Below are 27500 nucleotides of genomic sequence, written 5' to 3' on the forward strand. Positions count from 1 at the left end.
GCAGCAGCGGCCAGCAGCAGCGGCAGTGGCAGCAGCAGCGGCAGCAGCAGCGGCAGTGCAGCGGTGCGGCAGCAGCGGCAGCAGTGGCAGCAGCGGCAGCAGCGGCAGCGGCAGCAGAGCAAAGAGCGGCGACACAGTACAGCGGCAGCAGCGGCAGCAGCGGCAGCAGCAGCAGTGGCAGTAGCAGTGGCAGGAGTGTTGTTGCTTTGTTGCTAAGAAACATGGCACAAGAGTTAGTACAGCAGCAAGAATATGAGTATTAGTGCAGAAAGTACAAAGAAAGTACAGTTATGCACAGCATGAGTACAGCAGCACACGGCATGATTACAGCAGCAGCTAGTTGTTATTATTGTTGTTTCAAGCGTTGTTTTGAGCGTTGTGTTGCTTGTTGTTTTGTTATTTTATTGTTGTTTGTTAGCTTAAAGAGCGCAAGAAGAAAGAGTACAGGCCACATGCAGCAGTTATTGTTGTTGTTGTTGCTGCTGTTGTTTGTTGTTGTTTTAAGAGCGAGTTTTGGAAAGAGCAGCGGCGGAAAGAAGAAGTGGCGAGTTGAGCTACAGCAGAAGAGTTAAGAAAGAGCAGAAAGTACAAAGAGCAAAGAAAAGCGTTGTTGGTTGCCGTTGCTTGGCAGAGTTTAAGAGCAGCGAAAGTAGCTGTTGTTTTGTTGTTGCTGTTATTATTGTTGTTGTTGTTACGGCAGCAGTGCGCATGTTATACAGCTAAGATATAAGCAGCAGCAAGAAAGCAGAAAGCAGCTACATAAAGAGTTATTTTAAGAAAGAAGAAAAAGAAAGTTGTTGTTATGCTGAAAGAAAGAGGCATGCTGTTTACGAGGCAGAAAGAAGCAGCGTTGTTATGCCAACAGCAGTGAAGAAAGAGTGATGTTTTATGAAATAGCGACACAGCAATATACTTAATATGCGAATGTTTTACGTTTATGGCAGCTGCTACATGTTGAAAGAGTTGGCGTTATTTAAGAAGAGTTAGAGTTATAGAGCCAAGAGTAAGAAAGAGCTAAGAAAGATAAGAGTATTTAAGAAAGAGCGTATATATGTTGAAGCAATAGAGCTACAGCATGTTGTTGTTGCTTTTATGTTGCTGAAGAGCTACTTGTTTCGCAGAGCAGAAAGTATGAGCTAAGAAAGAGTATATTGGCAGCAGCAGTGCAGTAGCAGTGCATATAGTGGTAGCGGCAGTGGCAGTAGTGGCAGTAGTGGCAGTGGCAGCAGCAGCAGGTAGCAGTGGCAGCAGTGGTAGTGGCAGTGGCAGTAGTTAGTGGCAGCAGCAGCAGTAGTGGTAGCGGTAGTAGTGGTAGTGGTAGTGGTAATAGCAGCAGTGGTAGGTAGTAGTGGTAGTGGTAGTGGTAGTGGTAGTGGTAATAGCAGTGGTGGTAGGTAGTGGTAGTAGTGGTGCAGTAGTGGTAGTAGTGGTAGTGGTAGTAGTAGTAGTGGTAGTGGTAGTAGTAGTGGTAGTGGTAGTGGTAGTGGTGGTAGTGGTAGTGGATGTCAAATGTAGAAAATTGTTTAGAAAATAAAAACCCTTGAATGAAAGTAGTTGTTCAAAAACATTTGATAGTAGTGTAGGTGTTTGTCCCCTTGTGTGCTTAGAGTGTCAGGTTCTTGTCCAGTTCTGGCATTTAGTAGTAGTAGTAGTGTCCCTGGGCCTGGAAATGATTGATTTCAGGATGGAGAAGCTGTCTGCGTTAAAGGGGATTCTAATTAGGAGGACATCATTTACATTCAAACGACTCTCCTGTAAAGTCGTGACTTGCGACATCCGCCTAGTTTCCTGAATCGGGTAACATATCTTGCTGTCTGATATGGGGGAGGCCTATATAGTGTGTAGATAGCACACAGGAGGACATTTCTCTGCTGAGATTGTTTAATTATTCATTCCTAGCAAGATGTTAAATGTTCCTGTTTTGATCAATTTAATAGGGTGAGTTAGGTCTGCACCAAATTAGCATACCCCCTGAGTCCCTTCCCTGTTTCACACCTGGTAGTGTGGTGGACGGGACTACCAGCTCTCTGTAACCTAGAGGGTAACCAGTGGGTCCATCTCCTTTGTACCACCCACCTGGTAGTGTGGTGGATGGGACTACCAGCTCTCTGTAACCTAGAGGACAACCAGTGGGTCCATCTCCTCTATACCACCCACCTGGTAGTATGGTGGATGGGACTACCAGCTCTCTGTAACCAAGAGGGCAACCAGTGGGTCCATCTCCTCTATACCACCCACCTCGTAGTTTGGTGGATGGGACTACCAGCTCTCTGTAACCTAGAGGACAACCAGTGGGTCCATCTCCTCTATACCACCCACTTGGTAGTGTGGTGGATGGGACTACCAGCTCTCTGTAACCAAGAGGGCAACCAGTGGGTCCATCTCCTCTATACCACCCACCTGGTAGTGTGGTGGATGGGACTACCAGCTCTCTGTAACCTAGAGGGCAACCAGTGGGTCCATCTCCTCTATACCACCCACCTGGTAGTTTGGTGGATGGGACTACCAGCTCTCTGTAACCTAGAGGACAACCAGTGGGTCCATCTCCTCTATACCACCCACCTGGTAGTTTGGTGGATGGGACTACCAGCTCTCTGTAACCTAGAGGACAACCAGTGGGTCCATCTCCCTATACCACCCACCTGGTAAAGGACACCAGCTCTCTGTAACCTAGAGGACAACCAGTGGGTCCATCTCCTCTATACCACCCACCTGGTAGTTTGGTGGATGGGACTACCAGCTCTCTGTAACCTAGAGGACAACCAGTGGGTCCATCTCCTCTATACCACCCACCTAGGTAGTTTGGTGGATGGGACTACCAGCTCTCTGTAACCTAGGAGGACAACCAGTGGGTCCATCTCCTCTATACCACCCACCTGGTAGTTTGGTGGATGGGACTACCAGCTCTCTGTAACCTAGAGGACAACCAGTGGGTCCATCTAGTCTATACCACCCACCTGGTAGTGTGGTGGATGGGACTACCAGCTCTCTGTAATCTAGAGGGCAACCAGTGGGTCCATCTAGTGGTAGTCTATACCACCCACCTGGTAGTGTGGTGGATGTGACTAACAGCTGTCTGTAACCTAGAGGACAACCAGTGGGTCCATCTCCTCTATACCACCCACCTGGTAGTGTGGTGGATGGGACTACCAGCTCTCTGTAACCTAGAGGGCAACCAGTGGGTCCATCTCCTCTATACCACCCACCTGGTAGTGTGGTGGATGGGACTACCAGCTCTCTGTAACCTAGAGGACAACCAGTGGGTCCATCTCCTCTATACCACCCACCTGGTAGTGTGGTGGATGGGACTACCAGCTCTCTGTAACCTAGAGGACAACCAGTGGGTCCATCTCCTCTATACCACCCACCTGGTAGTTTGGTGGATGGGACTACCAGCTCTTTGTAACCTAGAGGGCAACCAGTGGGTCCATCTCCTTTATACCATGTACCATGTGTCCTGCTCTTTAGGCCAAAGGCAGATGACCTCTGACCTTGTATATTCCATGATGATATAGTAAAAGCTTTGTGTTCCATAGTGTCTAGTGTTGTTTTTGTTGTGGTTTAAGTCCGGAACATTACAGTAGGTGTGAACAGAGCATGTTGAGCATGTTGATATATACCTCTTAGGTCACAGGATGGGGTTTGGGGGGGTGTAATAGTGGGGGTTGGGCCTGTTACAGGATGGGGTTTGGGCAGGGTTGTGGTAGTGGTCGAGGTAGTGGTAGTGGTAGTAGTGGTAGAGGTAGTGGTAGTGGTAGTGGTAGTTGTAGGGATTGTTGCCCTGCTCCCAACCTAACCTAACCTATCCTAACCTAGCCTAACCTATCCTAACCTAGCCTAACCTAACCTAACCTAACCTAACCTAGCCTAACCTAACCTAACCTAGCCCAACCTAACCTAACCTAACCTAACCTAACCTAACCTAACCTAGCCTAACCTAGCCTAACCTAACCTAACCTAGCCTAGCCTAGCCTAACCTAGCCTAACCTAGCCTAGCCCAACCTAACCTAACCTAACCTAACCTAACCTAGCCTTTAGCACCACCTGGCACACCAAAGTAAAGGGGGGGGGGGTTCCACCCATGTTTTACCTAGTGTTCATAGACAGATTAAATACTATGGGTTATGTATGCCCGCAGGCCTCTTGCCTAAACACTCCTAAGATGTGTTCCCCTTCCCCCCCCCAGGGAACCAATGAAACACAGAATAACTAACCAATACTCTAAACGTGAAATGTCATTGTCATACAGGAGCAGCTACAAAATAATAAAAAAATCACAACAACCAACACAGGAGATAAAAATAAGCTCTCCTCTCTGACGGAGGAACACTGGCTTTCATCAAACTGGAGAAGGAGTTGGTAGCCTAACCTAGCCTAGCCTAGCCTAGCCTAGCCTAACCTAGCCTAACCTAACCTAACCTAGCCTAGCCTAACCTAACCTAACCTAACCTAGCCTAGCCTAGCCTAGCCTAACCTAACCTAGCCTAGCCTAACCTAACCTAACCTAACCTAGCCTAGCCTAACCTAGCCTAACCTAGCCTAACCTAGCCTAGCCTAACCTAACCTAGCCTAGCCTAGCCTAGCCTAACCTAACCTAACCTAACCTAGCCTAGCCTAGCCTAGCCTAACCTAACCTAGCCTAACCTAACCTAACCTAACCTAACCTAGCCTAGCCTAACCTAGCCTAACCTAGCCTAGCCTAGCCTAGCCTAACCTAACCTAAGCCTGCTTAGTTCTAGCCTAGCCCTAACCTAACCTAACCTAACCTAGCCTAGCCTAGCCTAACCTAGCCTAACCTAACCTAACCTAGCCTAACCTAGCCTAGCCTAAACCTGACCTAACCTAGCCTAACCTAACCTAACCTAGCCTTTAGCACCACCTGGAGTTGGTAATGGAAGAGACAGCTGTTTCCCCTGACGAGAGGGAGGGGTCAGAGCTCCAATCAGCAATGGGGCCGATCATTCAGCTGCTTGAGGAATCCAGGAAGCTATTTCCTGAAAATAGACACACATACAAACCCACAACAACACAGAAACTGGGGAACATAACATCTATATTAGGTGTAGTTTATATATATACTGTATGTACACTACCGTTTAAAAAACGTTGGGGGTCACCTAGAAATGTCCTTGTTTTTGAAAAGAAAAGCACATTAAAATAACATCAAATTGATCAGAAATACAGTTTAGTGTCACACCCTGATCTGTTTCTTTGTGATTGTCTCCTCCCACCTTCAGCTGTCACCATTTTCCCCATTAGTTCCTGGGTATTTATACCTGTGTTCTCTGTTTGTCGGTTGCCAGTTTGTCTTGTCAAGTCAACCAGCGTGTTTTTCCTGCTGTTTCTTATCTCCTGTTTTTGACTCTTGCCTGCCTTGACTCTGTAACCACCCGCCTGACCATACTGCCTGCCTTGACCTCGTGCCTGCCTGCCCTGACCTCGAGAATGCCTGCCACTCTTGTCCCTCCTAGACGCTGACCTTGTTTATGATATTTTGCCTGTCCACGACCATTCTCTTGCCTGCTCCTTGGATTACAATAAATATCAGAGACTCGAACCATCGGCCTCCTGCGTCTGCATCTGGGTCTCGCCCTGCGCCCTGATATGTAGACATTGTTAATGTTTTAAATTGTAGCTGGAAACAGCTGATTTTCTTTATTTTTTTATGGAATATCTACATAGACGTACTGTTTCGGTTTTCGTTCATTTTCTTTGTTAATTTTGTTTTTGTTATTTAAGTGTTCAGTTAATAAAGATCATGAACATGGTCCACACCTTCTTCATACGACTATTGTAGCTAGAAACGGCAGATTTTTTGTGGAATATCTACATAGGAGTACAGAGGCCCATTATCAGCAAACATCACTCCTGTGTTCCAATGGAATATCTACGTAGGCGTACAGAGGCCCATTATCAGCAAACATCACTCCTGTGTTCCAATGGAATATCTACGTAGGCGTACAGAGGCCCATTATCAGCAAACATCACTCCTGTGTTCCAATGGAATATCTACGTAGGTGTACAGAGGCCCATTATCAGCAACCATCACTCCTGTGTTCCAATGGAATATCTACATAGGCGTACAGAGGCCCATTATCAGCAACCATCACTCCTGTGTTCCAATGGAATATCTACGTAGGCGTACAGAGGCCCATTATCAGCAAACATCACTCCTGTGTTCCAATGGAATATCTACGTACAGAGGCGCAAACACAGAGGCCCATTATCAGCAAACATCACTCCTGTGTTCCAATGGAATATCTACGTAGGTGTACAGAGGCCCATTATCAGCAACCATCACTCCTGTGTTCCAATGGAATATCTACATAGGAGTACAGAGGCCCATTATCAGCAACCATCACTCCTGTGTTCCAATGGAATATCTACATAGGAGTACAGAGGCCCATTATCAGCAAACATCACTCCTGTGTTCCAATGGAATATCTACATAGGAGTACAGAGACCCATTATCAGCAAACATCACTCCTGTGTTCCAATGGAATATCTACATAGGTGTACAGAGGCCCATTATCAGCAAACATCACTCCTGTGTTCCAATGGAATATCTACATAGGTGTACAGAGGCCCATTATCAGCAAACATCACTCCTGTGTTCCAATGGAATATCTACGTAGGCGTACAGAGGCCCATTATCAGCAACCATCACTCCTGTGTTCCAATGGAATATCTACATAGGAGTACAGAGGCCCATTATCAGCAACCATCACTCCTGTGTTCCAATGGCACGTTGTGTTACCTAATCCAAGTTTATCATTTTAAAAGGCTATTTGATCATTAGAAAACCCTTTTGCAATTATGTGAGCACAGCTGAAAACTGTTGTCCTGATTAAAGAAGCAATAAAACTGGCCTCCTTTAGACTAGTTGAGTATCTGGAGCATCAGCATTTGGGGGTTCGATTGCAGGCTCAAAATGGCCAAAAACAAAAACCTTTCTTCTGAAACTTGTCAGTCTATTCTCGTACAAGCTGTGTACTACTCCATTCACAGAACAGAGCAAACTGTCTCTAACCAGAATAAAAAGAGGAGTGGGAGGCCACGGTGCACAACTGAGCAAGAAGACAAGTACATTAGTCTGTCTAGTTTGAGAAACAGATGCCTCATAAATCCTCAACTGGCAGCTTCATTAAATAGTACCCACAAAACACCCGTCTCAACGTCAACGGTGAAGAGGCGACTTTGGGATGCTGGTCTACTAGGCAGAATTGAAAAGAAAAAGCCATCTCTCAGACTGGCCAATAAAAAGAAAAGATTAAGATGGGCAAAAGAACACAGACACTGGACAGAAGAAGATTGGGGAAAAGTGTTATGGACATACAAATCTACATTTGAGGAGTTCGGATCACAAAGAAGAACATTCGTGAGATGCAGAAACATTTTTAAGATGCTGGAGGAGTTCTTGACGCCATCTGTCAAGCGTGGTGGAGGCAATGTGATGGTCTGGGACTGCTTTGGTGGTGGTAAAGTGGGAGATTTGTGCAGGGTCAAAGGGATCTCGAAGAAGGAAGGCTATCACTCCATTTTGCAACACCATGCCATTCAGGAAGCATGGGGTGAAATCTCTTCAGATTACCTCAACAAATTGACAACTAGAAGCCAAAGGTCTGTAAGACTGTAATTGCTGCAAATGGAGGATTCTTTGAAGGACACAATTATTATTTTAATTAAAAATCATTATTTATAACCTTATATATTATATTTTTTATTATATATATATATTTATATCATATATATATATATATTTTTTGTATTATATTATATATATTATATTTCTTGTTCATTTTTCAAATAATTTAATGTATGTTTTCTTGGACAACAAGGAAATGTGTCACGTTCTGACCTTAGTCCCTTTATTATGTCTGTGTGTTAGTTTGGTCAGGGCGTGAGTTGGGTGGGTAGTCTATGTTCTGTTTTTCTATGTTGTATTTGTGTGTTTGGCCTGGAATTGTTCTCAATCAGAGGCAGGTGTCGTTCGTTGTCTCTGATTGAGGTAGCCAGTTTTCCCCTCGTTTTGGGTGATTGTCTTCTGTCGCTGTGTCTTCACCAGACAGAACTGTTTCGTTTTCGTTCGTTCTCCTTGTTATTTTGTTTTTTTTTGTGTGTTCAGTGTTAATAAATTATCAACATGGACACGTTCCACGCTGCATATTGGTCCTTCATACTCCTCGTCAGAGGAAGACGAATCTCGTTACAAAATGTCTATGTGACCCCAAACTTTATATATGTATATACAGTATATACATTTCTAAAAGTATTCAGACCCCTGGATGTTTCCCACGTTTTGTTGCGTTACAACTTTCTAAAATGTATTCTGTCTTATGACAACATTTGAATTTATTATTATTATTTTTAAATTTAATTTAAACATTGCATTTGAGGAAACAATGGGAAAGTAATTCTGCTTGAAACTTGATCAACTTGTAAACTCACTTTTGAGAAAACCGTCTTTCAATGTTTTGGTTCTACTACTGGTGAGCCCTTCTTTGTCTACACCCCATTCAGCATTGTTCACACCCTCTTAAGCCTTGGCCCCACCCATCTCTTTAAGGGTTGATCCAACCGTTCTGTACTAACTTTCCAGCTACTTCCAAACATCTAAGAGAGAACAGCTCACTGAACACTACTCACCCTATCACTCTGTCTATCTGTGGTTTCTCCAGCCAAGCACCCAAGTTAACATTGGCTAGCTACTTCCAGACACGTAATGAGAGAACATCTCACTCTGACCATTTAACTCCCCCTAGCAGATCTGTTTGGCTTGTTATCCAGAGCGTTGTTGACTGTAACTGTGCTGCTGGCAACAACTGAATTCCGCTTTATTGCCGTCGTTTACTGACACCGAACATATTCAACAGGTGTTGAGCGTTCAAAAAATGCATCCGTTATTCTGTGCTCTGGCACACTAAGTATTTTGTTAAGAAATGTAGCTAGATAGCTAGCTAGGTAAACAATGAATCCCAATGCATGCCGTAACATTAGTTAGCGAGGCAGCCGGCTAACGTTAGCTAGCTAGCTAACAGTACACCTACACTAGAAATGAAAACACTTTGTCAAACTTACGAGTGGAGTCTTTGTTAAGACACGTAGCTAGCTAACAAAACGTTTCTGTTATAAATATATTATTTTCCTCGTCTACATACAATATCCCATAATGACAAAGCAAAAATAGTATGAGAAATTAGCTCATTTAAAATATAAAAAAATGAATAAACAGAAATACCTTATTTACATAATTATTCAGACTCTTTGCTAGGATACATGAAATTGAGCTTAGGGGCATCTTGTTTCCACTGATCATTCTTGATGTTGGTACAAATTAACTAGAGTCCATCTTTGGTAAATTCAATTGATTGGACATGATTGGGAAAGGCACACATCTGTCTATATAAGGTCCCACAGTTGACAGTGCATGTCAGAGCAAAAACCAAGCCATGAGGTTGAAGGAATTGTCCGTAGAGCTCAGAGACAGGATTGTTTCGAAGCATAGATCTGGGGAAGGGTACCAAAAAATTTCTACAGCATTGAAGGTCCCCAAGAACACAGTGGCCTCCATCATTCTTAAATGGACGAAGTTTGGAAACACCAAGACCCCTCCTAGAGCTGGCTGCCCAGCTGAACTGAGAAATTGGGGGGGAAGGGCCTTTGTTCAGGGAGGTGACCAAGAACCTTATGGTCACTCCGACAGAGCTCCAGAGTTCCTCTGTGGAGATGGGAGAACCTTCGAGAAGGACAACCGTCTCTGCAGCACTCCACCAATCAGGCCTTTATGGTAGAGTGGCCAGACAGAAGCCACTCCTCAGTAAAAGGTTCATGACAGCCTGCTTGGAGGCACCTAAAGAATCTCAGACCATGAGAAACAAGATTCTCTGGTCTGCTAAAACCAAGATTGAACTCTTTGGCCTGAATATCAAGCATCACGGCTCGAGGAAAACTGGCACCATCCCAATAATGAGGCATGGTGAAGGCATCATCATTCTGTGGGGATGATTTTCAGTGGTAGCGACTGGGAAACTAGTCGGGATCGAGAGAAAGATGCACGGAGCAAAGTACAAAGAGATCCTTGAAAACCATCTCCAGAGCGCTCAGGAGTAGCTGCTGCCTTGGCAGGAACTAATGGGGATCCATAATAAACCCCAGGAAGAGTAGCTGCTGCCTTGGCAGCGATCTAATGGGGATCCATAATAAACCCCAGGAAGAGTAGCTGCTGACTTGGCAGGGAACTAATGGGGATCCATAATAAACCCCAGGAAGAGTAGCTGCTGCCTTGGCAGGAACTAATGGGGACCCATAATAAACCCCAGGAAGAGTAGCTGCTGCCTTGGCAGGATCTAATGGGGATCCATAATAAACCCCAGGAAGAGTAGCTGCTGCCTTGGCAGGAACTAATGGGGACCCATAATAAACCCCAGGAAGAGTAGCTGCTGCCTTGGCAGGAACTAATGGGGATCCATAATAAACCCCAGGAAGAGTAGCTGACTTAGCAGGAACTAATGGGGATCCATAATAAACCCCAGGAAGAGTAGCTGCTGCCTTGGCAGGAACTAATGGGGATCCATAATAAATACAAAAACTAATTCCAGAATTGTGAATTGAGCCCAACCCTGACATGCACACACACACACACACACCGCACGAGCGCACACACACACACACACACACACAAACGGAGCGCACACACACACACAAACGGAGCACACACACACACACACACACACACACACACACACACACACACACACACACACACACACACACACAAGCGCACACACACACACACACGAGCGCACACACACACTCGAGCGCACACACACACACACACGAGCGCACGCACACACACACACGAGCGCACGCACGCACACACACACAAACACACACACTCTCTAAACCTGGTGAATACTGACTAGTACGTCTACTCATAAGAATGTCAATGGGAGGTGCTCTCTCTCCCTCTAGTGGTTGAATAGTGACAGGTTCATATTCAGTCTACGGTCCACCAGCATGGGGTGCTCTTAAGCAGATTGCTAATGTACCAGCACCTAGACTAGGGAAACTTTTATGGTTCAAGGGTCACATCTGGATTTCGAAATTCAACGGAGGGATGCACTGTTTTTTTTTTCTTGGGGGGGGGGCAGATTTGTTTGTCAAAATCAATCAGAATAAGGGCAGTTATTTGAAAATATATCGGTCCATTATAATTTCTACTTACCTTCTATATCGTTTTAGACCTTTTACTCAAACCTCCCGCGGGCTGTAGTTGGGTCTGTCAGGCATGCCAAATAATGTCCACATCCACAGAGGGTACGACCTGGAACTGAAAAGGGTCTGTCAGGCATGCTAAATAATGTCCACATTCACAGAGGGTACGACCTGGAACTGAAAAGGGTCTGTCAGGCATGCTAAATAGTGTCCACTTCCACAGAGGGTACGACCTGGAACTGAAAAGGGTCTGTCAGGCATGCCAAATAGTGTACACTTCCACAGAGGGTACTACCCGTCACAATGGGACACAATTAGCTGTTAGTGTTCGTTGCTATATCAACGTCGTGAGGAGCTAATGTTGTGAAATTTGGAGACCACTACAACCTAAATTATGTTATTTACAAACCTCTCTATGTAAACAATGCTGATTTATGAGACAATTTTGCTGCTAAAATAAGGTTTGTTTACCTAATGAGAGAAGAACATTACTTTATTTTACTTTTGACTACTTTGTTAACATTTCAACAACATTCATAGAATCCATGACTTTAACATTTCTAAGATTCGAAATAGCAAAGAAAACTGCACATTAATTTACCCTTCAGTTCATTACATTACCCTTCAGTTCATTACATTACCCTTCAGTTCGTTACATTACCTTTCAGTTCATCACATTACCCTTCAGTTCATTACATTACCCTTCAGTTCATTACATTACCATTCAGTTCATCACATTACCATTCAGTTCATTACCCTTCATTACATTACCATTCGGTTTGTCACATTACCCTTCGGTTCATTACATTACCCATCAGTTCGTTACATTGCCCTTCATTACATTACCATTCCGTTTGTCACATTACCCTTTGGTTCATTACATTACCCTTCAGTTCATTACATTACCCTTCAGTTCATTACATTACCCTTCAGTTCATCACATTACCGTTCAGTTCATTACATTACCCTTCAGTTCATTACATTACCAGTCAGATCATCACATTACCCTTCAGTTCGTTACATTACCTTTCAGTTCATTACATTACCCTTCAGTTCATCACATTACCCTTCAGTTCATTACATTACCCTTCAGTTCATTACATTACCATTCAGATCATCACCTTACCCTTCAGTTCATTACAATACCCTTCAGTTAATTACATTACCCTTCAGTTAATTACATTACCCTTCAGTGCATTACATTACCCTTCAGTTAATTACATTACCCTTCAGTTCATCACATTACCCTTCAGTTCATCACATTACACTTCAGTTCATCACCTTACCCTTCAGTTAATTACATTACCCTTCAGTTCATCACATTACCCTTCAGTTCATTACCTTACCCTTCAGTTCATCACATTACCCTTCAGTTCATCACATTACCCTTCAGTTCATCACATTACCCTTCAGTTCATTACCTTACCCTTCGGTTCATCACATTACCATTCAGTTCATTACATTACCCTTCAGTTCATTACCTTACCCTTCAGTTCATCACATTACCCTTCAGTTCGTGACATTACCCTTCAGTTCACCACATTACCCTTCAGTTCATCACATTACCCTTCAGTTCATTACCTTACCCTTCAGTTCATCACATTACCCTTCAGTGCATTACCTTACCATTCAGTTCATCACATTACCCTTCAGTGAATTACATTACCCTTCAGTTCATCACATTACCCTTCAGTTCATCACCTTCATGTCATTTTATTAATAACTATATAATAACCGATACGCACATATTATCTCGACTAACGGGTGATTCTGTGCCGGTACCCCCTGTATATAGCCTCCACATTGACTCTGTACCGGTACCCCCTGTATATAGCCTCCACATTGACTATGTACCGGTACCCCCTGTATATAGCCTCCACATTGACTCTGTACCGGTACCCCCTGTATATAGCCTCCACATTGACTCTGTACCGGTACCCCCTGTATATAGCCTCCACATTGACTCTGTACTGGTACTCCCTGTATATAGCCTCCACATTGACTCTGTACCGGTCCCCCCTGTATATAGCCTCCACATTGACTCTGTACAGGTACCCCCTGTATATAGCCTCCACATTGACTCTGTACCAGTACCCCCTGTATATAGCCTCCACATTGACTCTGTACCGGTACCCCCTGTATAAAGCCTCCACATTGACTATGTACCGGTACCCCCTGTATATAGCCTCCACATTGACTCTGTACCGGTACCCCCTGTATATAGCCTCCACATTGACTCTGTACCCCCTGTATATAGCCTCCACATTGACTCTGTGCCAGTACCCCCTGTATATAGCCTCCACATTGACTCTGTACTGATACCCCCTGTATATAGCCTCCACATTGACTCTGTACCAGTACCCCCTGTATATAGCCTCCACATTGAATCTGTACCGGTACCACCTGTATATAGCCTCCACATTGACTCTGTACCGGTACCCCCTGTATATAGTCTCCACATTGACTCTGAACCGATTCCCCCTGTATATAGCCTCCACATTGACTCTGAACCGGTACCCCCTGTATATAGTCTCCACATTGACTCTGTACCAGTACTCCCTGTATATAGCCTCCACATTGACTCTGTACTGGTACCCCCTGTATATAGCCTCCACATTGACTCTGTACCGGTACCCCCTGTATATATTCTCCACATTGACTCTGTACCGGTACCCCCTGTAAATATTCTCCACATTGACTCTGTAGTGGTACCCCCTGTATATAGTCTCCACATTGACTCTCCCCCCTGTATATAGTCTCCACATTGACTCTGTACCGGTACTCCCTGTATATAGCCTCCACATATAGACTCTGTACTGGTACCCCCTGTATATATTCTCCACATTGACTCTGTACCGGTACCCCCTGTAAATATTCTCCACATTGACTCTGTAGTGGTACCCCCTGTATATAGTCTCCACATTGACTCTGTACTGGTACTCCCTGTATATAGCCTCCACATTGACTCTGTACTGGTACCCCCTGTATATAGCCTCCACATTGACTCTGTACCGGTACCCCCTGTATATAGTCTCCACATTGACTCTGTACCGGTACCCCTAGTCTATTATAGTCTCCACATTGACTCTGTACCGGTACCCCCTGTATATATTCTCCACATTGACTCTGTACCGGTACCCCCTGTATATATTCTCCACATTGACTCTGTACCGGTACCCCCTGTATATAGCCTCCACATGGACTCTGTACCGGTACCCCCTGTATATAGCCTTACTATTGTTATTTTACTGTGAGGTCTACTACACCTGTTGTATTCAGCATTTCACCACTGTAAGGTCTACTACACCTGTTGTATTCAGCATTTCACTGTAAGGTCTACTACACCTGTTGTATTCGGCGCATGTGACAAATATAATTTGATTTGATTTGATTTTATATAAGGTCCCACAGTTGACAGTGCATGTCAGAGCAAAAACCAAGCCATGAGATCAAATTAATTGTCCGTAGAGCTCAGAGACAGGATTGTGTCGAGGCACAGATCTGGGGAAGGGTACAAAAACATTTCTGCAGCATTGAAGGTCCCTAAGAACACAGTGGCCTCCATCATTCTTAAATGGAAGATGTTTGGAACCACCAAGACTCTTCCTAGAGCTGGCCGCCTGGCCAAACTGAGAAATCTGGGGAGAAGGGCCTTGGTCAGGGAGGTGACCAAGACCCCGATGGTCACTTTGACAGAGCTTTAGACTTCCTCTGTGGAGAGGGGAGAACCTTCCAGAAGGACAACCATCTCTGCTGGACTCCACCGATCAGGCCTTTATGGCAGAGTGGCCAGACGGAAGCCACTCCTCAGTAAAAGGCCCGACAGCACGCTTGGAGTTTGTCAAAAGGCACCTAAAGGACTTTCAGATCATGAGAAACAAGAGTCTCTGGTCTGATGAAACCAAGATTGAACTCTTTTGGCCTGAATGCCAAGCGTCACCTCTGTAGGAAACCAGGCACCATCCCTACGGTGAAGCATGGTGGAGGCAGCATTATGCTGTGGGGATGTTTTTCAGCAGCAGGGACAGTGAGATTAGTCAGGATCGAGGCAAAGATGAACATAGCAAAGCACAACCTGACAGAGATTGAGAGGATCTGCAGAGAAGAATGGGAGAAACTCCCCAAATACAGGTGTGCCAAGCTTGTAACGTCATACCCAAGAAGACTCAAGGCTTTAATCTCTGCCAAAGGTGCTTCAACAAAGTACTGAGTAAAGAGTCAGAACACTTATGTAAATATAATATTTTGGTTCTTTGTTTTTTTTTTATAAATATATAAACATTTCTAAAAAACTGTTTTTGCTTCGTCATTATGGGGTATTGATGATTGAGAAGAAAAAACAATTGAATCCATTTTAGAATAGGGCTGTAACCTAACAAAATGTGGAACGGTCAAGGGGTCTGAATAGTTCTGTATGTGTGGATGATAGTATTATGTCTGCTATTACCTCGTCTGTGTCAAAACTACAGTCAGATTTTATAGCAGGAATCCCTTGCTGATATAAAAGGCAAGAATGTTTCCGACTAACTTCACTCTTTAGATGGTTATCCAATCAAACGTGTTCCTACATAAACTGTAAATACTTAGGCATTTGGATTTATACCGATTTTGTTATTTATTTTTTAATCTGGTTTAAAAGCTAAGATTTAAAGTTGTCTTTTTCTACAGAAACAGATGGTGGCTTTCTCTAAGCAGTAGAAAGCAGATTATTCAGGTAAACTTTGTATCTGTTGTTGATTATGGTGATATTATTTATCAAAGTGCAGCTGCTAATAATCTTAAACCCTTGGATTCCATCTCCCATAATGCCCTTTGTTACAGGCGACAGTTCTGATACTCTTCACTGCATGCTGTGTCAGAAGGTTGGCTGGACTTCACTAAAGACCCATAGATCTCTACATTACTCCCGTTTTGTTTACAAGGCACTACTTCATAAACTTCCATGTTATCTAACTTTGCCCTTTATATTCCACTCGTCATTGTTCATTATTTCTGTTTCGTGTCGGTGCGGCTGCTTGTTTGTTTCACTTGTATTAATTAAACGTTTTCACTTCCTGAACGTACTTCCCGACTCTCAGCGCACATCATTACAGTTGGGGATGAATGTGGCTGTTTTTCACATCATTACAGTTGGGGATGAATGTGGCTGTTTTTCACATCATTACAGTTGGGGATGAATGTGGCTGTTTTTCACATCATTACAGTTGGGGATGTGGCTGTTTTTCACATCATTACAGTTGGGGATGAATGTGGCTGTTTTTCACATCATTACAGTTGGGGATGAATGTGGCTGTTTTTCACATCATTACAGTTGGGGATGAATGTGGCTGTTTTTCTGGGTGATTTGTGCTTCCCATTGTGTTTTTGTATTTTAACGTATATATATATTTATATATTTTGTGTATAATGTATATATTTATGTTGTCTGTGTATATTTACCTTTATTTTACTATATTTTTTTATTTTACCTTTATTTACTGAAAGAAATAAAAGCTGAAATAAATAAATAAATAATTATGACATTTTACATTCTTAAAATAAAAATAAAGTGGTGACCTGACCTGACCTGACCTGACCTGACCTGACCTGAGACAGGGAATTTATACAAGGATTAAATGTCAGGAATTGTGAAAAACTGAGTTTAAAGGTATTTTTATTTTACCTCTATTTAACTAGGCAAGTCAGTTAAGAACACATTCTTATTTTCAATGATGGCCTAGGAACAGTGCCTGTTCAGGGGCAGAACAACAGATTTGTACCTTGTAAGCTCGGGGGTTTGAACTCACAACCTTCCAGTTACTAGTCCAACGCTCTAACCACTAGGCTACCCTGCCGCCCCACATTTGGGCACATTTGTAAAAGAGACCTACTGTCTCTCTTACAAATGTTTCACCTGTCCTTGGGATTGTCTCCACCCCCCCCTCCAGGTGTCGCCCATCTTCCCCTTTATCCCCTGGGTATTTATACCTGTGTTCACTGTTTGTCCGTTGCCAGTTCGTCTTGTTTGTCAACCAGCGGTTTTGTTCTCAGCTCTGGAATTTTCCAGTCTCTCCTTTTTTTCACGCTCCTGGTTTTGACCCTTGCCTGTTCTGACTCTGAGCCCGCCTGCCTGAACACTCTGCCTGTTCTGACCCTGACCCTGACCCTGAGCCTGACACTGAGCCTGACCCTGACCCTGAGCCTGCCTGACCACTCTGCCTGCCCCTGACCCTGAGCCTGACCCTGAGCCTGACCCTGACCCTGACCCTGAGCCCGCCTGCCTGACCTTGAGCCTGCCTGACCACTCTGCCTGCCCCTGACCCTGAGCCTGCCTGACCACTCTGCCTGACCCTGATCCTGACCCTGACCCTGATCCTGCCTGACCACTCTGCCTGACCCTGACCCTGACCCTGACCCTGAGCCTGCCTGACCACTCTGCCTGACCCTGAGCCTGACCCTGAGTCTGAGCCTGACCCTGCCCCTGACCCCGATCCTGCCTGACCACTCTACCTGTACCTTTGCCCACCTCTGGATTGTTGACCTCTGCCTGACCCTGACCCTGCCTGCTGTCTGGTACCGTCGTCCCACCTCTGGTTTACTGACCCCTGCCTGACCCTGACCCTGCCTGCTGTCCGGTACCGTCGTCCCACCTCTGGTTTACTGACCCCTGCCTGACCCTGACCCTGCCTGCTGTCCGGTACCGTTGTCCCACCTCTAGTTTACTGCCTGCCTTGACCTGTCTGTTGCCTGCCCCTGTTGTCATTCTGGGGTATTGTGTTTAGATTTATGACGGAGGAAGAAAAAAAGTACATTTAGAATAAGGCTGTAACGTAACAAAATTTGGAAAAAGTAAAGGGGCCTGAGTACTTTCCAAATGCACTGTACTAAATGTAGCTTTGCATATTTACATTTACTATGTTAAGTCTTCCCCTGAGTCCAGGTTGACCGCTGGAACATCTAAAATAAAAAGATTTTTCCCTTTCTCTCTCTCTTTGTTTTCTCCATTTGGGCAGTGGTCCAACAAAACAATTAGCTAGAGCAGCCGCTCAGCGCATGGGAATCCCAAACGCAGGCCCCTGCTATCTTACTAATGACCTACCTCCTCTCCTCCTCCCCCTCTCCTCCTCCCCTGCTCCATCTCTCTCTCAGGACCGAGTGGGCAGCTCCTCCGTGCAGCTGCGGCCTGAGTGTGAGTCCGCCAAGTTTATTTTCTACCCGGTGGTCCTGTAGGGGAGGGGGGAGGGAGGGGAGTGCCACAGGCCCTGGTAAAAAGTAGTGCACTATATATGGAATAGGGTGCTATAGGGCTCTGGTCTAAAGTAGTGCACTATATAGGGAATAGGGTTCTATAGGGCTCTGGACTAAAGTAGTGCACTATATAGGGAATAGGGCTCTGGTCTAAAGTAGTGCACTATATAGGGTATAGGGTGCTATAGGGCTCTGGTCTAAAGTAGTGCACTATATAGGGAATAGTGTGCTATAGGGTTCTGGTCTAAGGTAGTGCACTATATAGGGAATAGGGTGCTATAGGGCTCTGGTCTAAAGTAGTGCACTATATAGGGAATAGGGTGCTTTAGGGCTCTGGTCTAAAGTAGTGCACTATATATGGAATAGGGCTCTGGTCTAAAGTAGCGCACTATATAGGGAATAGGGCTCTGGTCTAAAGTAGCGCACTATATAGGGAATAGGGCTCTGGTCTAAAGTAGTGCACTATATAGGGAATAGGGCTCTGGTCTAAAGTAGCGCACTATATAGGGAATAGGGCTCTGGTCTAAAGTAGCGCACTATATAGGGAATAGGGCTCTGGTCTAAAGTAGTGCACTATATATGGAACAGGGCTCTGGTCTAAAGTAGTGCACTATATAGGGAATAGGGCTCTGGTCTAAAGTAGTGCACTATATATGGAATAGGGCTCTGGTCTAAAGTAGTGCACTATATATGGAACAGGGCTCTGGTCTAAAGTAGTGTTCTATATAGGGAAAAGGGCCCTGGTCTAAAGTAGTGCACTATATAGGGAATAGGGCCCTGGTCTAAAGTAGTGCACTATGTAGGGAATAGGGTTGCATTTGGGACATACACCAGTGTCTTCAGAAAGTGTTGACCCCTTGACTTTGTCCACATTTTGTCGTTGTTACAGCCTGAATTTAAAATGTATAAAAAAAATATATTTATTTTTTACACACAATAACCCCATAATATCAAAGTGGAATCATGTTTTTAAATGTTTTTACAGATTAATTTAAAAAATGAACATCTGAAATGTCTTGAGTCAATAAGTATTCGACCAGAAGTAAGGAGTAAAAAATGTACTTAACAAGTTACATAATAAATTGTGTGGACACTCACACTGTGTTCAATAATCGTGTTTAACTTGAGTTTTAAATCTCTTTAAACCTCACACATACAATTATCTGTCTTTCAGTCGAGCAGTGAATTTCAAGCAGAGATTTAACGACAAAGACCAGGGAGGATTTCCAATTCCTCACAAGGTAGAGCACCAATTGGTCGATGGGTAAAAAACTAAACTAAAACAAGGTAGAGCTCCTATTGGTCGATGGGTAAAAAAAACTAAACTAAAACAAGGTAGAGCACCTATTGGTCGATGGGTAAAAAAAACTAAACTAAAACAAGGTAGAGCACCTATTGGTCGATGGGTAAAAAACTAAAAAAACTAAAACTGACATTGAATATCCCTTTGAGCGTCGTGAAGTATTTAATTAAACGTTGGATGGTGTATAAATACACCCCAGTCACTTCAAATATGAAGGAATATATGAATAATATAATAATAATAATAATATAATAAATATGAATATCCTTTTTAACTCAGTTGACAAAGAGGGATTTCACCATGAAGCCAGCGGTGATTTTAAACCAGTTGCAGATTTAAATGGCTGTTAAAGGAGAAAACTGAGGATGGATCAATAACATTGCACTTACTCCACAATACTAATCTAAACGACAGAGTGAAAAGAATGAAGCCTGTAAATAATACACATTTTCCAAAACATGCATTCTGTTTGCAACAAGGCACTAAAGTGATACTGCAGAAAATGTGGTAAAGAAATACAGGTTTTGTCCTGAATACAAAGATCTATGTTTGGGGCAAATCCAACATAACACATCCACTGAGTACCACTCTTCATATGTTCAAGCATGGTGGTGGCTGCATCATGTTATGGGTATGCTTGTCATCAGTAGGGACTCATGAGTTTTTTTATAGGATAAAATAGAAAAGAAATAGAGCTTAGCAAGCATGGTGGTGGCTGCATCATGTTATGGGTATGCTTGTCATCAGTAGGGACTCAGGAGTTGTTTTATAGGATAAAAATAGAAAAGGAATAGAGCTTAGTCCCAGAGTAAAACCTGGTTCAGTCTGCTATCCACCAGACAAATCCATGTTTCAGCAGGACAATCATCTAAAACTCAAGCTCAAATATACATTAAAACGAAAATTGAATGTTCCTGAGTGTTACGGTTTTGATTTAAGTCGGCTTGAAAATCCTTGACAAGACTTCAAAATGGCCGTCTAGAAATGATCAACAACCAACTTGACAGAACTTGAATAATTTTTAAAAGAATAATGGGTAAATATTGTACAATCCAGGCGTGCAAAGCTCTTAGAGACTCTTACCCAGAGACACTGACAGCTGTAATCACTGACAAAAGTATTGACTCAGGCGATTTAATCATTGTCTAATCCAAATATATTTCTAATATTTAAAAATACATGTAATAAGAGAAAGTATTCCATTTTGACATTACATCATATTTTTTAGTCAATTGTTGACGACAAAAGAATATTACAGTTTAAATCCATTTTAATTCCACTTTGTAACACAACAAAAATGTCTAAAAAAGTATAATTGATGTGAATACTTTCGGCAGGCAACTGTATACAATCTGTCCCAGCGAGGCTATGTGTGGGTCATCCCGCCTGTGGATCGCTATAATAACATGACACTAATAGATGGATGTGGGGGCTTGTTATTACACCATGCTCTCCTCTCCTCTCCTCTCCTCTCCTCTCCTCTCCTCTCCTCTCCTCTCCCCTCCCCTCCCCTCCTCCTCCTCTCCTCTCCTCTCCTCTCCTCTCCTCTCCTCTCCTCTCCTCTCCTCTCCTCTCCCCTCCTCTCCTCTCCTCTCCTCTCTTATAATAATCTCTGAGTTTGCAGCTGTTGAACAATGTAGCTGCATAGTGACAAGGAGCTGGTGTGTGTGTGTGTGTGTGTGTGTGTGTGTGCTGCATAGTGACACCGGGCTGTCCCAGACCGGGTTTATCCTCCCTGCCTAACGCGCCAGGGTGAGCTGCTAGCTGCATAAATATCTGTCTTCCGTGTATAAACAGTACTGTCATTAACCCGCGTGAATTAAACAAGGCGTCTGCAACCTGATTAAGCGCCGCGCGCACATTTTACTACTTTCAAAAAGGTTGACCTTCCAACCTACATACCTATTCTCTTGCGACGCTTTTACCGATATTTATTCACGTCAAAAGGAAGAAAACCACCATGGAATAAATGTATAAATGAAACACGGGCCCTAACCAAAGCGCAAACATTATATTTATATATTTTTTTAACGAGATAGTCTAGTAGGCTTTATCCATTGTTTACTTTAGGAGATAGAGGAAAACAAATAAACCTGGACCTGTGGACACGTAGATTTTTTCTCCCCCGGTGCTCGTTTCTAGAGTTTTGTGCTGTGATTTTGAGGGATTGGTAATAACCAGGGGTTATTGGGTTAGCAGGAAAATAGCCTTATAGCCTACAGTAACAACAAAACAGTGCCCTGTAGAATTTAAATTCCTCTTAGTCCAACTTCAACACAATGCACATTGGGGAAGAAAATGATGCGATGAATACATTTTATTCGTATAAAATCTGTCTATTCAGATAGGATATTGAGACATGTTTCATGTGCACTGACAACATCATCTGTAAAACAAATACTCGTGTGACAAAGTTTGTTTTTTTTATAAGCATTTTTTAAAGATTATAAAAACGTATACAAAACACAATATGTCCTCGAACCAGCAAAGGCAACATGTGAACACTTTAAATATAAAATCAGCTTCTCTGTATCGGAGCGCGTGAGAGAGCGTGCGCTCTCCCGGTATTCCCACTCATTATTTGGTTTAGGAGAGATGAGGTGCATTTCTGTCCATCTGAAAAAATTCCCCAAAAATGTATCATGTCCATCCCTTGACGGTTAATGTTCATGTCATGTCCATCCGTTACATCACGAGGCGGTTGTTCCACACAACCGGGTGGTGTTGAGCATCTCTTTCAAATCATTCTCCGGTTTCCCGGCGACCATGAAGGGCCACGTCTGGAAAGAGAGAGAAAGAGAGGAAATCACAAATCAACTCACCGCGTATTACATCAACAATGATATAACAATATTTAAAAAAATGTTATTTATATTTATTTAACACACAACAGCGTTTTTTCAAACCTCATCCTCATTAGCCTATCCATTTTTAGACTGGGTCAAGAAATCAACTTCACACAAAACAATAAGGTTTATTTTTTATATTTGACATCTTTCAAGTTAAACGTAACTTGTAAACATCATAATAATAGGCGTAATTGAATAAATAAATAAAAATATAATATAAATATAATATATATGTTTTCCTCTACCTACTGAACCTATAACATGGATATGTTAATAGGGAAGTGTTGAAAACAACCGAACAATCATTAAAAAACAGAAGCCCTGTCGGGGAAATTATGAATTGGGGTAATAGTATTGATCAGTTATTGTGTGAATAGATATAGTCCATACAAATGGGTTAACAATAAACATCCATAATCCGTTATAGGACCATCCAAACAGAGTGAGCCGTACAGAAAGAATTGTCCTTCACAGTCTCAGCTGATCTGCTTGATTCACGACGAGAATTTCGGATCACTTTTAATTGTCTCGAGCTCGACTATTAGTCGACTTTCTGTCTCTCTGAGACTCTTTATGTTGTGGCAATGCTTAGGGAGTTTCTCCTGGCCACTGTGTTGGGTAAATTAGCTTCTGCTGTGATTGCTCTTTGGGGTTTAGGTTGAATAACCTCTATCCTTAACCCTATCTCTATATAGCGCTTTGCGAAAATTGCTGGTATAAACAAGGGTTAGGACTAGATTTAATTAAAAATAATTAAAACGAGGGTATAAAATAAATGTGATTGATTTTAATTTGAGGTGTCTCTCACCAGGTTCACCGGGTGGATAAATCCGTTCTCGTATTTGTCGTTGGCGAGGATCTGCCGTAGATGGGCTATGTAGCTCGAGGCGAGGCGAAGTGTGTCCAGTTTGGAGAGCTTGGTGTCCGGCGGGACCCACGGTAAAGTCGTCTTCAAACGGGAAAACGCTTTGGATAGCACGCGCATCCTTGCCCTCTCCCGTGCGTTGGCCGCGTTCCTCTGCGGCTGCTTGCCGCCCCCATCGTGCGCCACGCCATTCAGCGCGGTTTTCCTACCTGACCCTGTTTTCCGTTTCTTTCCCCGGGCTGTTTTGTCGTTGGCCGAGCCGCCTTCGCAGTTCGAACTCTCCCCGGTACTCTCGTTCGACGTACCGGAGTCTTTACCGGAAGAGCCGAACTTCAGGATCCCGTCCAGGAGCTCGTCGTCAACGTCGCTAAGCGACCCAGTGGACATGGTCGGTTTTTGTCGGTTGGGGAGCGCGTCCTCAGCAGAACATGTGTGACACGGGACGGAGACTGAGGTGAGCGAGCTCCCCGGTGTGTCTTCCTACTCCTCGAGACCCAGGCTGTTCATGAACCGGAATTACGGACCGGAGGATGTGGAGTTAACTGTAAGCATGCGCTCTTACGAAACTGACCATTTATCTCTGTGACCGGGGGGCGTAACCGCGAGGCTAGGCGAGTCACGGCGGAAGGGAGGACGGGCCCCATGAGTGATGGATGAACAATTCTACACAGTTCAAAACACAAACGTTTACAAGTGGATGCTATAGTCCTAGTGTATTGGCTGAACATGTTATTTTTGGACAGTTCTTAGAAACAGCCGACGCCAAGAAACAAATATGTCTTTTTTTCTATCCGGGTAAAAACACAGGACAAAGACCTGTGCCGCAGATTTGAACATACGACCACTGCAGCAGATACACGAGACGGCATCAACACGTGTTCTTTATAGTTCAATACTCATATCTTACCGATGACTTGCTATTTCATCATTAAGAGATATAAACTTCCCAGAATTATATCACTGAACGTTATCCGTTGGGATGTGTAATACAATATATTTCGTTGATAGCCTAACCGTGGGCCTACATTATTATTATTTTTAACTATTAAATAATGAACTAATGAGTAAAATATAGGATACTTTTAGGCTATAGTCTCTACGTGAATGCTATTCATTCAACGAAACACAGTATATTTTTTTGCGACCTAAGACATTTTTGAAATGCTTCGGCTGTTTATAGAATAAATATCCACTGCAATATGGATATATTGTGGACCATAAATTAATCAAGAAATTGTAAAAAAAATATATATATATTCGATGCATGTTACATCACCAAAGGACTATAAAATTAATTATTGTCTTATTTCCGCTTACTTTACAATAGGAAAATAGGCCATTTCGATAACCCCGAATTGAAATTAAAAGTTTGCTAACTTGAATGTATTATTATTATTATTATTATTATAATTATTAGACTATACAAGTAGCCTATTGCTACATTTAAGCTCATATGCCTGCATTATGGACAACGATGCACGGTTTCTAAATGTCCCTTGTATAGCCCTACAGCAGGTGTTTTCTGCTTACTGATCATATATGTAGTCTACATTACATTCCACAACAGCGTTACATGTACTCTAATAGATTGATAATAGATAATAATGTTAGATTATGGATGCGTCCCGAGCCCTGGTTCAAATCGGGCGGCATTTCAAATCCACCGATTTTAGGGAGAACCTCGCGACTTTTCAGCACCACTGACTGAGATAGAAGAACAAGGACAGGGAGGTCTCGTGGGGGAGGGGGGTGGGAGCGGGGGGGGGGTCTCAGATGGCGCGCGCTGGCGCCTTCTGTCCCTTGGATGTAATAGATACCGGGGGATCCCCCGGAACCCACGAATCCCTGTTCGGCCTCAAACATCATTCCACACCGATTCCCCCCCCCAAAAACCCTCTACCGGTGGAGACAAAACAACAGGCATTATGGGCCGCCGGATAAGTGGGGGACTAAGAGCATGTGGAGTCGAACTTAAACCAGACTAATGATGGGTAGAACTCAACGTGCAGGAAGGAGGCGACCTCGGGCATCATTCACTGTCCCATTCTTCATGAACTGAAGTCTCTCATCCTCTCAACATATCTATATTTATTAATACTGTTACAATTATTTTGTTTTTTTGCTATTGTTGATTTTGTACAAGGATTTTGTTGAAATTGTGTGTGTGTGTTGTGTGTGTGTTTGCGTGGATCCGTGTGTGTTACAGCAGAGGTGTGTGTATGAGGAAAAGTGGTGTGTCTCTAGGGATTTGACCTCTAACCCCTGTGTTCCGCTGTGACCTCTGACCTCTAACCCCGGGTCTTCCACTGTGCAACCAAACAGCTCCACCATGTAACCTCTGAGATATGTAAACACATAACAACCCGCTGAACTATAAAAACAATGATTGCCATCCCAAATGACACCCTAACCTCTGTACACGGTGCACTACTTTTGACCAGGGCCCATAGGGGTAGTGCACTACTTTTGACCAGGGCCCATAGGGGTAGTGCACTACTTTTGACCAGGGCCCATAGGGGTAGTGCACTACTTTTGACCAGGGCCCATAGGGGTAGTGCACTACTTTTGACCAGGGCCCATAGGGGTAGTGCACTACTTTTGACCAGGGCCCATAGGACACTAAGTAGGGAATGTGGTGCCATTTGGGATGTAGTTATTCAGTTGAAGATGATGATGGAGAGAAGGGGATAAAGAACTGTTGGTAGAAAAGAGGAGCAGGGAAGGATACAGGAAGCAGGAGAGAAGAAGAGACAAGGAAAGAGGGAGTTGAGAGAGAGAAGAAGAGCAAAGAAAAGAGGGAGTTGAGAGAGAGAAGATGAGAAAAGAAAAGAGGGAGTTGAGAGAGAGAAGAAGAAAAGAGGGAGTTGAGAGAGAGAAGAAGAAAAGAGAGGGTTGAGAGAGAGAAGAAGAAGAGAAAAGAAAAGAGGGAGTTGAGAGAGAGAAGAAGAAAAGAGGGAGTTGAGAGAGAAGAAGAAAAGAGGGAGTTTAGAGAGAGAGAAGAAGCCGTGAAAGAGAGGAGAGAGAGGATCAGGAAGGCCAAAGAGAGGAGAGTGGTGAGGGAGAGAGATAGAGGGAGAGAGATAGAAAGAGAAAGGGGGGATACCTAGTCAGTTGTACAGCTGAATGCATTCAACTGAAATGTGTATTTCTGCATTTAATCCAACCCCTCTGAATCAGAGAGGTGCGGGGGGGGGGGGGGGGCTGCCATTATCGACATCGGCACTATCTTAGATAGATAGATAGATAGATCGAAAGTGAGGCAGTGAGAGACAGAGCCGAGAGAGAGAGAGAGAGACGGAGAGAGAGAGAGAGAGAGAGAGAGAGAGAGAGAGAGAGGGATGGTAAGAGGGGGAGAGAGAGGGGTAAAGATGGAGGGAGTGGGAATGAGGGAGAGAGTCATAGAGCGAGAGCGAGGAAGGAATGTCTGGTGGGTGGGCTGAAAATCTCTGTGATGAATAATAGAGTTAGTTAGATTGATGATCACCTCTGAGTTAGATACATCCACCGGGACAGACTGAAATAGCAGTCATGTAGTGTGTGTCTGTGTGTGTGGCGAGAGGTGGATTGCAATTTAATTTCCTTGTATCTAACGTGCACTTACTTTATTGAGTAATATGTTATTTTAGTTGTATTATTATACATTTTTGTTAGGATCAGCTTTAATACTGCAGATAGTTTGTAGCTTCCATCAATATAATTGTCTGCATCCTTTTCAATCCTCCCATAGAGTTTTTTGTAAATATACAGTACCAGTCAAAAGTTTGGACACATCTACTCATTCAAGGGTTTTTCTTTATTTTTTACTACTTTCTACATTGTAGAATAATAGTGAAGACATCAAAACTATGAAATAACACAATATGGAATCATGTAGTAACCAAAAAAAAAATAGTTAAACAAATCAAAATGTATTTTACATTGTAGATTCTTCAAAGTACATTTACATTTAAAATGTAAGTCATTTAGCCACCTTTTGCCTTGATGACAGCTTTGCACACTCTTGGCATTCTCTCAACCAGCTTCATGTATAAAACATTCTATT

General features: G+C 43.5%; 3 protein-coding genes across 3 annotated transcripts in view; 2 read left to right on the top strand and 1 right to left on the bottom strand.

The window, feature by feature from the left end:
- The window catches only part of LOC135574575 (cysteine proteinase 7-like), a gene marked incomplete at both ends in the record, with an annotated part of 369 nt that extends 231 nt beyond the window's left edge, over positions 1–138 (top strand). The window contains one exon of the mRNA XM_065026029.1: positions 1–138. This exon is cut by the window's left edge and continues 231 nt beyond it. Within this exon, the coding sequence (XP_064882101.1) occupies positions 1–138 (138 nt within the window).
- LOC135574644 (protein elav-like) overlaps positions 1–184 on the top strand; it is a 1153-nt gene extending 969 nt beyond the window's left edge. The window contains exon 3 of the mRNA XM_065026090.1: positions 143–184. Coding sequence (XP_064882162.1) covers positions 143–184 — 42 coding nt within the window. The remainder of the gene's footprint in view (positions 1–142) is intronic.
- Positions 185–22043: 21859 nt separating this feature from the next.
- Positions 22044–24013, bottom strand: LOC115125847 (transcription factor 21-like). Its single transcript, XM_029655418.2, has 2 exons — positions 23402–24013; positions 22044–22524 (listed from the first exon to the last, which is right to left on the bottom strand). The coding sequence occupies exons 1-2, from the start codon at positions 23843–23845 to the stop codon at positions 22435–22437; spliced, it is 534 nt and encodes a 177-aa protein (XP_029511278.1). The 5' UTR covers positions 23846–24013; the 3' UTR covers positions 22044–22434.
- Between the last annotated feature and the right edge of the window lie 3487 nt (positions 24014–27500).

The sequence above is a fragment of the Oncorhynchus nerka genome, linkage group LG13 (genome assembly GCF_034236695.1).
Source record: "Oncorhynchus nerka isolate Pitt River linkage group LG13, Oner_Uvic_2.0, whole genome shotgun sequence".
NCBI classification, from domain to species: domain Eukaryota; kingdom Metazoa; phylum Chordata; class Actinopteri; order Salmoniformes; family Salmonidae; genus Oncorhynchus; species Oncorhynchus nerka.